The following is a 15,328-nucleotide window of genomic DNA, read 5'->3' on the forward strand; positions in this document are numbered from 1 at the left end:
GAAGGCAGATTGGTAGCAATTGTTTTTTCTGCAGTTCTAATGATCCTCTGAAGTCTGTGTCTGTTTTGTTGGGTTGCAAAACCAAACCAGACATATAATGCTTTGCTTTCAGTCATTTGATTTCAATATCTATTTGCTATTGTTTGCAGGCGCTGAAGCCCACTAAATAATCTCAGGGTATGCAACAAAACAAGAATCAGAAATGATACCGATTCTCTGATTTCCAAGAAGACCTTTTCCATTTTCTCAGTTTCCATACCTGCAAAGGACAACTGAATGGTGACTTCTTTCCACAAGTTTAATGCTTCCTCTTGCAGCAGGGAATGTCTTTTTAACTTTGGGGACAGCATCGCCTGTAGTAAGGATGGGAACTGATAAGAAGATCTTCAGCGTTCTTCCATTGTATCCTTGAATATCAAATGGGGAGATCCTAGCAGAGTTGGGATGATTTTGTGAATTGTGAACCGAGCCAAAAGATGCATAGAAGCAAATGATGCCTCCGTAGGAGATTTAAACACCCATCACTGCCAACTGTGGACAAAATCAAAACTAAAGAAATATTTTTTTTGATGCTTGAAGCAGAAGGGGAAACAGAAACTGTCCTGCCTACTGAATTAATCACTTTATTCTCTTGGAGTACAAAATGACTGAGTCTTGCATGATGCCACCAGATTCTTTGACATAAGCGAAGGCGGATCTCTTTGAACCTTCTCTCTACCTGTGCAAACAAAGAAGCAGAGATGAGACTTAGGGACTCCAGTGCCTATTGTTTATTGCTCAAGGACTTTTCAAGGTACAATTGTATTAACTCTGCCAACTTTTTTCATCAGATTCTGCTCCTATTCCTTAAGGCTACATGTAACCTTTGGCTTAATTTCAAAAGCCATTGGCAAGTGACCCTTTCAGGCTTCTAGTAGAGATATTTAGCCCTTTTGGGGTGCTGGCTTGAGAGAAAAGGAATACTTTAAAAAAATAACAATGGAGATAAAGAAGTGGAATTCCTGGTGCTTTTTGCCTCTGGTCAACCTTGACCAGTTCCTAAGACATTTGCAGCTGAGTGGTCAAGATAGTGGCTCTGATCATGCCATTGAAGTGCCCCCCCTTTTTACATATGTGCATTAAAAGAGGCAGGGCATTAATGGCATGGCTACAGCTTTCATCTTGACTTTTTGATTCCCCCCCCCCCATGGATACCCCTGAGTATAACTCTAAAAGCCCAGCTGTAATCTGCAATAGGCTTTCATGCTGTCAAAAGCATCTTCTACTGATTCTTGCAGATCAACCTTCTCATAAAGGGAAAGAGTAATGAGCCATTTGCAGGAAAAGAACCAACCAAGGACTCAATAGTTAAACATTGAGCCGCGTATGTTCTTGAGTATTTAAAAGGAAAGTGATAGAGACAGAGATAGAGATAGAGACAGACATGAAGATCTGATAACTCTAAATGGTAGAAGGAATTCATTATTAGCATTTGAATAGGTTGGGATCTCCTTGGAGGTCATTTTAAGTACTTTCTTTTTGTTACATTACAATAAAAAAAAACATTTAAATGCTTAGACCTTTCAAGGATAACATTTTCATTAAGCAGCCAAACAGTTCATGGGTTAAAATGATAGGAAAGGTTAGGAGGCAGGATTCCTTAAAGTAGTACAATATTATTTTTTAAAAAAATGTGCTACTGTTTGAAAAAGTCAGTTGTGAGACTAAGGGAGCTATCGGGATAGGTGCAATAGGAGCCAAAAGATGTAATGTGATTTGAAAAAAAAAACAGGTCAAGGAAGAGAACCAAAAGTATATAATTTTGTTGATTTTTTTTTTGTATTTTTTTAGTTGTGTTTTAAGTAAGGCCACTTCTGAAATCCTCCACATCTAAAATTCTTTCTGAGCTCGTAAGCTTTTGAATGACTGATCCTGTCTGTGATTTTTCCATTGTATTTTTGTGTGGAAAAGGAAGTGACACTGTTTGCTCAGTTTTCACTTCATTTGTGTTTCTTCTTCCTCCCTTCTTCATTTTGCACATGAAAAAACACTGCCCCCTCAAAAAAAACCCTTGATACACATCTCCACATCCACACAATTTTATATGTTGTTTTGCCTATTGCAAGAAACACCCAGAACGGGACGGAATTATGATGCACCTTCTTGGGGTACCACAAGGCTACTGTTTTGCAGTGTTTTTTACTGTCCATTTTGCTCAACGGGGGTGTGTGCAAAGGCATCAAAGAAACTGAGGCAACCTGTACATTTTTAGGAAATGTCAGTTGAATTGAAATTTGAGAGGAATGACATGGAGAGCTGCCTTGATTGGTGACTTACATTTCTCAGTATGCTTACGGGATTTCTAATACACTACAAAGAAGCAGAAGTTGAGAAAAAGAATGTCAGCTAAATGAATTAAAGATTGAGTGCGCTTGTTTCTCAGTCTAAGTTGGGTATACCTTGCACATATGGGAGACATGACTAGGACAGCATAAACCTGTGATTTGGATTTTCAGCTTGAAGGCAATTGGGTCAACTTTCCAACCAGAATAACAGAGTTGGAAGGGACCTTGGAGGTCTTCCAAATTCCTGCTCAAGCAAGAAATGCTGTACCATCAGAGACAATGGTTGTCCAATCTCTTCTTAAAAACCTCCAATCTTTGCAGCACCCACAACTTTTGGAGACAAGTCCTTCCACTGTTTAATTGTTAATTGGATCTCTCCTTGACTAGTTTCCATCCATTGCTTCTTGTCCTGCTTTCAGCTGCTTTGGAGAATAAATTGACCGCCTCTTCTTTGTGGCAGTCCCTTAAATATTGGAATACTGATATCATATCACCCCTAATCCTTCTTTTCATTAAATCTGAATCAGATTCAGACCAGAATCTGAAAGTCAAGAAAAACTGAACTGTTTAACTGAATCAGGTACTTGAAAAATGATCTAAAAATGTAAAAAGCTTTTGCATATATAAAAAGTCTCCTTTCCCCATTAATTCAGGAAAAAAAATGTAATTGATTTTCTGAATTGAATTGAAATTAGATTTCAAGGTGTTTTCAAAATAGTCTTCGGGTCTGAGTAAGCATCTCGTGTTCTGTCAAAGAAAGTTATGTCATCTTCAGAAAGACAACAGTCAATTACAATTACAACTAATTACAAATAGAACTCCATACTATAAATAGCTTTCGAAGTTGGCACCTTCAAAGTAGTCAGATAGATAGATTTGACAATCTTAGAATTTTCTAAGCAGCATAACCATTGATCAAGATTTAACAAGGCATGGAGAGGCAAGCACTTTTTTTAAAAAAATTGATTTATATGCCGCCCTTCTCCGGAGACTCAGGGCGGCTGACAATGCATTAAGCAATAGCCTTCATACTTTTGTATATTTATACAAAGTCAGCTTATTGCCCCCACAAACTGGGTCCTCATTTCACCTACCTTAGAAAGGATGGAAGGCTGAGTCAACCTTGAGCCTGGGGAGATTCGAACTTACACTAATTGCAGACAGCTGGTGTTAATCACAATGCTTTTAGTCTGCTGAGCCACCTGGCATGAACAAAAGAAACACATGGGCATTTGTGAAGTGGATGGGACATAGTTCTCCACTGCATGTCCTCTGCACCAAAAATAGCCCAGATTGACATGTGGAAATCACCATAAAATGTGCCTTATCTGTACTGATTGTACCTGTTCCATCACTTCTCTTCGAGTGGCATTATCTTATTCTAGAGGAGGTGTGGGCAGGCTCTTTAAGTGTCAAATGTTTTTTTTTTTTTAAAGATGAATTGGAATTATACAAGTTTGCAAAGTCTTAAAAGATTTCAACTTTTTATGTGTTCTTATATATGAATGCCAAAATTTTGCATGCTCAGCTGAAATCTTGCATTATTTCATTGTATAACACTGACATCTTGTGGATTTTGGCGCACATCTAGGATTTTGGCTATTTTAATAGAATTAAATATATTGCTTTTTAGGTTTCCAGGTATGTATAAATCACATGTAGGAAACTTCAAGTTCAATTTGGGAGTCAGGTATAAATAGAGATTATTCATTTCTGTTAGGAGTGAGGGAGCATATATACTGTCTGGGTGACAGTTATCACCAACCCTTCCTTTCCTGTGTCTAAATTTAGCAAGATTGATTGCTAAATCAGAAGAGGAAGGGGCATTTGCATTGGCTTGAATTTAAATACAGGATGGTCCTCAATTTACAATGGCAACTGAGACCAAAATTGTCATCACTGAGTGATGTGATCATAAAGCAAAGGTGTACAAGAGTGCTGGTTGGGAAGACATCGTAACCCTCGCCCCCCCAATTCAGAATCACTGTAATTTCAAATTGCTGAAAGAATAATTGTAAATCGAGGACTACTACAGACTTATCCATGAGATTAGATTGTCTAGTTTATAGGGATTAGAAAATTAGTGTACATTAATATACATTGCACATGCTTGTCATCTTGAGGGGGAAAAACAGGGTGCTGGAGGAAAAAAAATACTTGCAGGTGAAAAGTAGGATTCTAATTCTCTTCTTGGCATCTGCAATTCCCCTACAGTTTCTCTTCCAGGCCTGTAGAACTGTTAGAAGCAAATGACAAATTGCTAGTCTGGTCAAACGAGAGTTAGTTAAGAGAGTTAGAAAGTTAAATGCAGATCAACTCAATGTTGCATTGAAATCTGCCTTGCAATTTATCAACTGTTTGACCATTGTAAATAAAGACATTATTTTGTCTTCTTTTCAGAATGTTTGTGGGTTTATTTCAAACTTGCCTGGTTTGTTTTTTTCAGTTTATTTTATTGTTGTTATTGGCAGCGGGGACTTCTCTTAAACCTTTCTCTTACACATCTTCCTACCCCAAACTGGAAAACTCAAGGAATTCTTTCCTTGAGGTCTCTGCTAGAAATTAATGGAAACATGGAAAGCCATGGAGGCTGCAAAGTCAACCTGTGCAATATTTTTTTTCCCTTTGCACAAACACTTTTATGTCTAGTTAAATTGTGATTTAAAATATTATGTTATTATTATGTAAAATATGGAATAATACCTCTATTTAAAATGTTCTTATATAAACGCTGCTTATAAAAATAAATCTGACCATGTCTTTTTTGTTAAGATGCAAATGTTTGTGATCTGTCCCTTTTTGTGGGTTTATGATCCTCCAAGGACTAACAAGAACCAGGCCAGCCTGGAACCAGATTCTCCAAGGTTCATCTTAGTTATAGGGAAATTCTTCTCTTCTCTTTCAATAAAACAATCAGTTTAACCATTTCTGCTTCATCTTCCTTGCTGTGGAAATAATATGCATTTCTATCTGAACTTAATAATCTTTATCAACTATCGCCATTTATATTAACAAGATTCACTGTATTCTTTCAGATTCTTTCACCGTTCATACTTTTTTTCCCTATCCATTTTAAAACACTGTTTTTCTTTAAAAACATTTCTAAATTCAAAACATTCTAATAGATCTTTTTTTAAAACTTCCTCTTAACATACATATGCTTTGAGATATTAAAATTCCAACTAACTCGGATTAACTCATTAAATTTAGATCATTCCAATAATTGGAATAATTAGAATAATAGAATAATTCTGTCAGATTTTGGGAGGGAAGATTTTTGAGGGGAGAGTTGACTGGAATCCTGAATGGTGAAGGGGACATTTTATCTCAGACAAGGTTAGAAATTGAAGAGTTAGACTTTTTAGTTAGAATAGCCCTGGAGCTTCTGTTGAGGGAAGAAGAGGTGGAGAAGGTGGATGCGAGCTGACCGAGGTGAGTGGACAAGCCAGTGACCAGAGGGACATCAGATACCTCAGTGGCCAGTGGAGGTGACCTGAGCTGGGCCAGTGGACATGACTGGGTGAGAGATTAGAGCAGAATTATGTCCAGAATGATGGACATTGAGACACCCGCCGAGTGACTGTGTAGTGGGGACGATCCTGGGTACATATAGAAGAGAAATTAAGATTCTAGCAGTCCTTCTAAGATGACTCTACCCTATCATATTATTCACAGATGGTAAGCAAATGGGACTCATATTAAGCTGGTGTGCACGTCTTGTGCACCTTGGAGTTTAATTCCATGCTTCTCTGTCCTGCGATACTCATTTATTTCATTGGGAAAGTGCTGCACAAAGTACCTCCACGGATACTGTAACTTTTATTACTCAGAAAGAGCCCATTATAAATCCTCAGCTTGCAAGATTTTCCAAGCTAAGGTATTCAGCTATTCTATTGCTCCCAAATTTGCTCTTTTTCAAAGCTTAATATTCTTGAAACCGTTCAAAATAGGTATATTCAAGCCACACCGATGGTTTCAAAATGTATCCAAAACACCACTTATGTGTAGAGATAGGTATAGACTTGTTGGATGCCTAGAGCGTGGTTTCTTCTTACTAGCTTTTAGCTGAAAGACAAATGTGTGAATAAAATGACCAGAACTGGAACCCCCAACCCCACTTCTAACTCTTCTCCTGATGGCTTCTCACCCAAGTATTTTTAAAATCAGCCTTACTTAGCTTTCAAGCTCTGTTGGTTGAGTTAAAGAGAGATCCAACTTAGAATTAAGGAGAAATTTTGTGACAGTGAGAACAATTAATCAGTGGGATGGCTTGACTCCAGAAGCTGTGGGTGCTCCATCTCTGGAGGTTTTCAAGAAAAGACTGGACATTCATTTGTCCAGGATGCTACAAAGTCTCTTGCTTGGCCAAAGGATTGGACTAGAACAGGGGTGTCAAACCGGGGCCCACAGTCTGGATGCGTCATGCCCAGGCCAAGCCAACCCGGCTCCGCAAAGGCAAAAACGTCACGATACATCACGTGATGTCATATGACATGATCAAGTTTGATACCCGTGGACTAGAAGATCTCCAAGGTCCCTTCCAGTCCTATGATTCTATTAAAATTTGAAGTGCTGACACTATTACTAATAAAGATTGTCTGAATTCAAAAAGGTGCAAATTCCCTAATTGCAGATTCCTACATTTTTTTATGTTTTAAATAAGCTATTTGTTTAGGCCATGTTTCTACAGTACCTAAAAACATCAGTTATAAAGTTTTAGATTTTTAAAAAATGGATTGTATTTTTTTTAAAAAACAAATCTTTATATGTGGAACAACCCTGACATCTACTGTTCATGACTTTCAACTGCATCCTTAAACACAATAACATGCTAATTTATTTGCTATCTGTATGCCAGTAAACAATGCTTGATAATTCTTCCCTCATATTTGGCAAGAAGATTTTGTGAGCAATACAGATAAATGCAGCCCTACAGACATGTGGATTTTGGCAATGTAAAGAGAGTTAGCTTTGCAGTTTCTGGTGGCCAATTTTTCTTTGACAGACTTTGTACCAATGATGTGCCAGATAAGGGGTTAGGAATAGGGGGCACCGTTTTGCGGTGGTTCTCCTCCTTCCTCTCCGACCGCTCGCAGTTTGTGTTGGCAGGGGGGCAGAGGTCTACCTCGAGGCACCTCGCATGGGGAGTGCCGCAAGGGTCGGTCCTCACGCCCCTTCTGTTCAACATTTATGTGAAGCCGCTGGGTGAGATCATCCGTGGTTTTGGGGTGAAGTGTCATCTGTACGCTGATGATACTCAGCTGTACATCTCCACCCCAGACCACCCCAACGATGCCCTTAATGTGATGTCTCGCTACCTGGAGGCCGTGCGGGTCTGGATGGGGAGGAACAGGCTCAGACTCAACCCCTCCAAGACTGAGTGGCTGTGGCTTCCGGCGTCCCGATATAGTCAGCAGGTGCCATCGCTGACTATTGGGGGTGAATCTTTGCACCCCACAGAGAGGGCTCGCAATCTGGGTGTCCTCCTGGATGCACGGCTGTCTTTAGAAGAGCATATGACGGCCGTGGCCAGGGGGGCCTTTTATCAGGTTCGCCTGATTCGCCAGTTGCAGCCCTTTCTGGACCGGGACACCTTGTGCATGGTCACTCACGCCCTTGTCACCTCCCGGCTGGACTATTGTAATGCTCTCTACATGGGGCTCCCCTTGAAGAGCACTCGGAGGCTCCAACTGGTCCAGAATGCGGCTGCGCGGGTGGTTATGGGCGCAACTCATTGTGCCCATGTGATACCCCTCCTGCGTGAGCTGCACTGGCTCCCAGTGGTCTTCCGGGTGCGATTCAAGGTGCTGGTTATCACCTTTAAAGCGCTCCATGGCATAGGACCCGGGTACCTTCGAGACCGTCTTCTGCCACCAATAGCCTCCCACCGGCCAGTTCGCTCCCACAGAGAGGGTCTCCTCAGGGTGCCATCGGCCAAGTTATGTCGGCTGGTGACACCCAGGGGGAGGGCCTTCTCTGTGGGAGCCCCAGCCCTGTGGAACGAACTGTCCCCGGAAATACGTAAGATCCCCGACCTCCGGGTATTTCGCTGTGCACTGAAGACCCTGTTGTTCCGCCAGGCCGGGCTATCGACATGATAATTTTAAATTGGGGTATTTTAAATTTCTGGGGTTTTAAATGGAGCCAAATTTATTTAATAATTTTAAATTTTAAATTGATGTTTGTCTTGTGTTTTTAAATAGGCTGTACACCGCCCTGAGTCCTTCGGGAGAAGGGCAGTATAGAAATAAAATAATAATAATAATAATAATAATAATAATAATAATAATAATAATAATAATAATAATAATAATAATAATTATTATTATTATTATTATTATTATTATTATTATTATTATTATTATTATTATTATTATTATATTGTTAACAGATGGAGAGGAGGGGAACACTAAGTACAGGAGGAAAGATGGAGGCCTTTCCCAACCCAAGAAGCCACCTCCAGAATGGTGAACTCCAGTTGGGGCTTCAGGCCAGCTGGCAGAGCCAGGTTTTCAGGCCCTCTTGGACGGCCAAAAAGGAGGGTGCAGATCTCACTTCTGGTGGGAGAATAACCCAAAGGGCAGGAGCCAGAGCAGAAAAGGCTCTTCTCCTAGACAGCATCAGCCAAAACTCCTTCATTGATGGAGGTGCACACCATGCCTCCCCCCCTTCTGCCACATTGGATGGGGTGGACCAATCCATTGATCTGAGATGGTTCATTTATTTTTCCTTTTCTCTTGTAGCTCAAGTCAGGGCACAGGAGGAGGCTGGTCTTTCTCATTTTATATCTCTGCCATAATTACCATTTGAGAGAGACTGGAGTAAGAGAGTAAGAGAGCAACCAGCTAATAGTGATCCATGAGGATCAGCGGAGAGTTGGATCACCCCAATCCAAACTCAACACCTTAGTTGCTATGCTATACTTGCTCCTCTCAATGGCAGCTGACTGGCAACCCTTGCATTTATCGCATGGATGGAGAACTTTTTCCTCTGAAGGCCACGTGACTTGCTGGATTGGAAGTTGGACACTGCAGAGATTGGTCTCTTGTTTATAAGTGTATTTTTGTTCACCTTCATATATGCAAAAGTCATCTTGGCATAGACTTTAGTCTCTTTCTTGTCAGCTCTCCACCATTTTTGAGAAGCAGCACTGGGAAATTTATTTATTTATTTATTTATTTATTTATTTATTTATTTATTTATTTATTTATTTATTTATTTATTTATTATATTTCTATACCGCCTTTCTCCCATAGGACTCAAGGCGGTGTACAGTCAAGAAAAATATAGACACACAAACATTATAAAATTGCTAATTAAAATTATTACTTAGTTTGGTCAATTAAATAAAACCCAGAATTAAATAACATTTTAAAAAATCATTCACATGTTCATATGTTTATCCCCGCCTGTTGGAACATCAGGGTCTTGAGGGCACGGCGGAAAGCACGGAGATCAGAAATGATGGATCTTCCTCTAGCTTCCCAGTCATCACTTGAAAATTATTGGTTTCTTACTGCCATTGCAACTGGGAAACTGGTTATGTATTCTCAGTTATGCCATTAATCGAGTGGATAGCCTAAATCAGGTTATGTGATTGCTTTCCATTAATGATAGAATCTCATGAACGTTTTCCTACCAATCAGCTGATCCTGCAATTCTTGGGCTGGTAAATTACAGTCCCTAAACCACCTAAACTTAGCAGGAAAAAAAAAAGATGAATTGCAAAGCAGGTTGGCAGCCAGTGCAGCTCTTGTACTGACAATTTAACAGAGTTGGAAGGGACTTTGTAGGTCATCTAGTCTAACCCCCTGCCCAAGCATGAGACCCTACACCATTTCTGAAAGATGGCAGTCCAGTCTCTTCTTGAAAGCCTCCAGTGATGAAGCTCCCACAACCTCTGAAGGAAAGCTGTTCCATTGGTTGATTGTTCTCACTGTCAGAAAATGTCTCCTTATTTCTAGGTTGAATCTCTCCTTGACAGAGGTGTTACATGTGCCACCTAAGGGGTCTCCAAAAGTATTGGTGTCAGCGTTCCAGAAAAAAACCCAACTCCAAGTAAAAACTCTGAAGCAAGCATTTTTCAAAGTTCTATTTACTAGAATAGGTAAACTGGCACATCTGGGGAAACCCGAATCAGAGAGGTCCAGAGTTTCCCTCAGTAAATCAAAACCCCCAAAACCATCCCCTCACTCCTCAGTCGATCACATGCTCCAATCAACATCCATCCCATCTCGAGACAGTACTCCAACCACTCCTTCTCCAGATGCAGGATCGGCCTAACCTTGACCGGACAGGAAGAATGCTATTATGTCTAAAGACAATCCCTCTACTAAATTCCCCCTCCTACTTTCCCACACATGAGAAGGTGGCAGCATGGAAGCTTCCGGCCTAATATGGCTTCCAAAGCTGAAAGTTGGCACCACTGCATTCTGGACCAAGTGTAGTTTCCAATAGTCTTCAAGGGTAGTCCAATGTAGTATGTGGGAGATGGACAATAGTTGGCAACAGTGGGTTACGCAAAATGTTTTGAAGAAAAAAATTCAATTTTCTCCTCAATTGTGTTTACTGGGTATAGTTAAGGGTTTCTCAGTGGGTGAAACAAAATTGATATTGTATATGGTGACAGCAGCTAGGTTATTGATTGGTCAATATTGGAAAAGGGAAGATATGCCTACAATCCAAGAATGGACTTTGAAGATGGCCAGTTTTGCAGAAATGGTGAAGATATCAGCATACTTAAAAGACCGGACTCAAGAGACTTATGCATGGGAGTGGAAGAAATGGATCGATTATGTGCAGAATAAATACCAAACTAGGAAGTATCAGATAGCTTTTAGCTAAATGTTGTCTAGAAATGTATAATTTATTGGGGGCAAAATAGCTTATTGTTATGTAGAATTGTATAGTACACAGGGGGGAGACTAGAGGGATGGTAAAGCATGATACAATACAATGGGGATGGATTTCACCTTGGGGAAGTCATGGGGAGTGGGGAGAGTTTGGGGGGGTAAGGGAGGGATGGGGGGGAAATGGGGGAAAAATTGATATTTTTAAAACTTTTTCAATTAAAAAAAAATAGTTGGCAACAGGATGCTTGCTAGTTCCAAGGGTAAGAAGGGTGCCCATGAATTCAGAATTCAAAGCAAAGTACATACTTTTTTTTAAAAAAAAAATGCTGAAATCTGAAGATCTATCTTAAGAATACTAACTTATGGACACTAAAATCTTAAAATGAGTTTGGTGATGCTGTGAAGTTTAGGATTATTATTTTTTTAATAGAAGCTGTGCCATTAGATAAAACTGTAAAATGTTAACCAATGCCACCGTGGAAAAATCCATTGTCTTGTCTAGAGGACAGCAGTAAACTATCAATAAGGGTTTTAGTGTCTTCATTTTGCCAAACAGTTTCTTTTGCAGTAATAATTAGGGTATATGTTTTCTTATTATTTCCTAATCCCTGCCATGAGAAAGTCTAAATGTCAGAGTTTGTGTTTATTATTACAAGTTCTTGACACGGATGTGATTTACTGTGCTAGATTTTGTACTTGTTTTTCAAGGATTAGGACCATTTCCTTTGCTGGAACTCTTAATTCTTCCAAAGCTATTAATTAGATTAAAAGATCATTAAGGCAAACAGAATGGAGATTTAATATCCATCCATTTAATTTCCGCCATAAGGAGGAAGACCAGTGAAATGCCATCACAAGGCATGTGAAAGTTTTGTAAAGGTAAAACTGGACAGTGCCAGGTAAAGCTGTAGGGACAAGGCCATCCACGAGGCAAAAGAGCGAAGAGATGCTCTCTTCTTCTGATGTTGCCTTTTGAGCCACTGCTGTAAATGTGGGTTGTATACTCTTTTTTTCCCCCAATTTTTATTTATAAGTTCAAACTAAACAGAACAATGAAACGTACAAAACATAAAAACATATAAACACCCATTTCAATACATGTCCAGTTTGTCGCAACTGTAATATACATTTCTCTTTGTATTTTGACTCTTCTTTATTTGGTCATTCCCTTTTGTCTATCTACTATAGGTCTTTGTTGACCTATGTCTGTTCTTTGTTTCCATCATATTATATTTGGTCATTTTGTTTAGTTCCTATTGCTTCATCTCTTTCCTATCTTTCAACCAACTATACCACTTTTCCCATACTAAGTAAAAGTCATGTTCTTCCCTATTTTGTAATTCCTTTGTGAGTCTATCTAATTCCTCACATTCCATAATTTTATTGATTACTTTATCTGGTGTTGGTATATCACTACTCTTCCAGTGTTGCGCGTATAGTATTCGTGCTGCTGTTATCATATGTATAATTAAATATGTTGTTTCTTTTTCGTAGTGTCCATTCACGATGCCTAGTAGGAAGATTTCTGGTCTTAGTTCTATCTTTTGGTGTGTTATTTCCTCTATTTGTATTTTGATCCTTTGCCAATATTGTTTCGCCATTGGGCAGGTCCACCACATAGTTGTCTACTCTTTTAAAATAAGAGGGTAGCGTGATAGGTAGACAGCCACATAGTTCAGGAATGAATGTAACATAAAGAAAGCCAAATTCCAAGAGATTCATTTCAAAAGAAATAGATTTTGAAGAAATAGGTCTGAAAACAGTATTTTTTAAATACGGAGTATTTTTTTAAATACTTTAAACTTCTAAGTATTACTCTTTGCATACCTCTCAGGAACAAAAGAATATGTACTTAAGAACATACACTGGGTTGTACCTCTGGCCCATCTAATCCAGCGTTTATAATCAACCAACTGCACAAGAAACTCTTTGGTCTCCCAGCAGATGGCTTTCAGAGATAATCCCTCTGCCTTCAAGGCTAACAACTGTTGATCTCCATGACTTCTTTGAATTAGTACAACTCTTTTCTAAAAAAACAAAAAAGGTTGAGGGAGCTATGTATATTTAGCCTATTGAAGAGATGGATTAAGGGGACGTAATTGCCTTCCAGTATCACACAGGGATATCCAATTTAGAAGTAAGACTGTAAAAACATGTAACCGATAGAATAGAGCTGTGGCTGCTCTATCACTGGAGGTTTTCAAAAATAGATTGGACAGCCGTTTGACTGGAATGCTATAAAGTCTCCTGCTTTGAGCAGCGGGTTGGACTGGAAGACTTCTGGGGCCCCAGCCCTATGATTCAAAGCTCTATGAAGCCAGACAAACTAGTTGTCAGGTTTCGTTGCTATCTTAAATAAACTTCATTCTCAAACGCAAGGTCTCTGATGAATCTTTTTTTTATTTAAGAATAGGAGAACGACATCCCTGAACTCTGGGTGCAGCCAAGACTGGCACCTCCTTCCAAACCCCTCCCTTTCCGTTCTTCAACCCCAGTGTCTCATTGGCCATCATGCAGATCCATCTCTTCGTCCCAAGCACTTTCTTTTCACAGGAATTTTCCCCCTCCCTCTGTCACCCAGGTAACGCTATCTACTGTAGAGCAGGGAATTAGGTAAAAGTTCATCTCAGCATTAAAGCAAAGCTTCTCCCTCTTTCATTCATTCATGTCAGTGCTGAAGGAGATCATAATTTGGAACGCTGACACTAGTAGCTAACGCCAACTCTCATAGTGGCAAATTCCAGACTTGAATTATATATTCTGTAAAAAAAACAACCTGATTGGTTTTTTTTTTTTTTTTTTTTTTTTTGGTCTGTTCTAATTCTTCTAGGGTGGAATTTCATTGACTGACTCTACTTCAAAATAATCTCTTCAATTTCTTCATCCTGTTTATGGGCAATGTAACTGAATGAGATATCTCAATAAGTAAGAGGAATTCTCAGGTTTCCTATGAATTAAAAAACCTTCCATTTTCAGAAGGCTATCATGCAATTTGCAACTCATTAAAAAAAGGAAAGGTCCCTAAAACAAGGACACAACATGTTAGAGCGACATTACTACAAAACATGAAATGCTCTTTTGCCTAATTGATTTGAATCTCAACTTTCACCTCAAATTAATATTTCATGTAATGTATTTACAAGTTTTATCAAATTAGACTATGGAATAATCTATGAAATAAAAATATTTGCAAATTTGCAAATCGCTTCTCGGCCTTTTGGCTAAGATCAAGTGTAGTAAAAATATTTGCAAATTTTTACCAAATACCAAAACTTCAATTCAACACAATCTCCACTGCTACAACAATTACTCATAAGCCTGGCAAGAATGGTCTATGCTTTGTCTTCTATATGAAGAGAAAGAAAGAATATTTATTTATTTTATTTATTGGAGTTATGTTAGCCCCATCTTGTCTGGAGACAACCATATAAGAATATTAGAAGACAAGAGATAAACAGATAAATTAGAGAGAGAAAGAGAGAGAGAGAGGGAGGGAGGGAGAGAGAGAGAATAGGATGCTCCCATGAAACCACTCATTTATCCAATCTTGCCATTATTTGTGCAATGCTTCTCCTAATTGATCCTCATAATTTTTTATTTATTTATTTTATTTTATTAAAATTTATATGCCGCCCTTCTCCCGAAGGACTCGGGGCGGCTCACAACAATAAAATCACAATAAAACAGCAATAATAAATAAGATTAAAAGATTCAATTAAAATCCCACAATTAATTAAAACTCCCAAAACAGAATCAGACAATTTGCTTAAAAAGCCATGTCTTCAGGTCTTTGCGGAAGGAACGGAGATCAGAGGCCGTCCGGAGACCGGTGGGTAACTCATTCCAGAGGGTCAGTGCCGCCACAGAGAACGTCCTCATCCTGGGCACAGTCAGCTGACATTGTCTGGCCGACGGCACCCGGAGGAGGGCAGCCCTATGTGAGCACACTGGGCGGTGGGAGGCCGGTAGGAGGTGATCCTGCAAGTATAATTTGTAATATAATTTGTACAGAGCAGCTTATGCAAAATTAGAATTAGTGGCATTCAAGGACACACACATCTCACCTGCATATATAAAAGAAACAAGGTTTTGTGGTTACCATCTTGACGCTCTTTTACTAACTCTCTCTGTAGATGCACATAGTTGCAGTGC

General features: G+C 39.3%; 1 protein-coding gene and 1 pseudogene across 1 annotated transcript in view; both read left to right on the forward strand.

Annotated features, from left to right (window-relative positions):
- LOC139323237 (zinc metalloproteinase-disintegrin-like NaMP) overlaps positions 1-170 on the forward strand; it is a 48,926-nt gene extending 48,756 nt beyond the window's left edge. The window contains exon 23 of the mRNA XM_070952513.1: positions 150-170. Within this exon, the coding sequence (XP_070808614.1) occupies positions 150-170 (21 nt within the window). The remainder of the gene's footprint in view (positions 1-149) is intronic.
- Positions 171-14,377: 14,207 nt separating this feature from the next.
- On the forward strand, positions 14,378-14,453 carry LOC139323329 (U2 spliceosomal RNA; annotated as a pseudogene).
- The last annotated feature ends 875 nt before the right edge of the window (positions 14,454-15,328 follow it).

This window comes from Pituophis catenifer, unplaced genomic scaffold, assembly GCF_029215685.1.
Source record: "Pituophis catenifer annectens isolate HBS135680 unplaced genomic scaffold, rPitCat1.0.hap2 SCAF_12, whole genome shotgun sequence".
Taxonomy (NCBI): Eukaryota; Metazoa; Chordata; class Lepidosauria; order Squamata; family Colubridae; genus Pituophis; species Pituophis catenifer.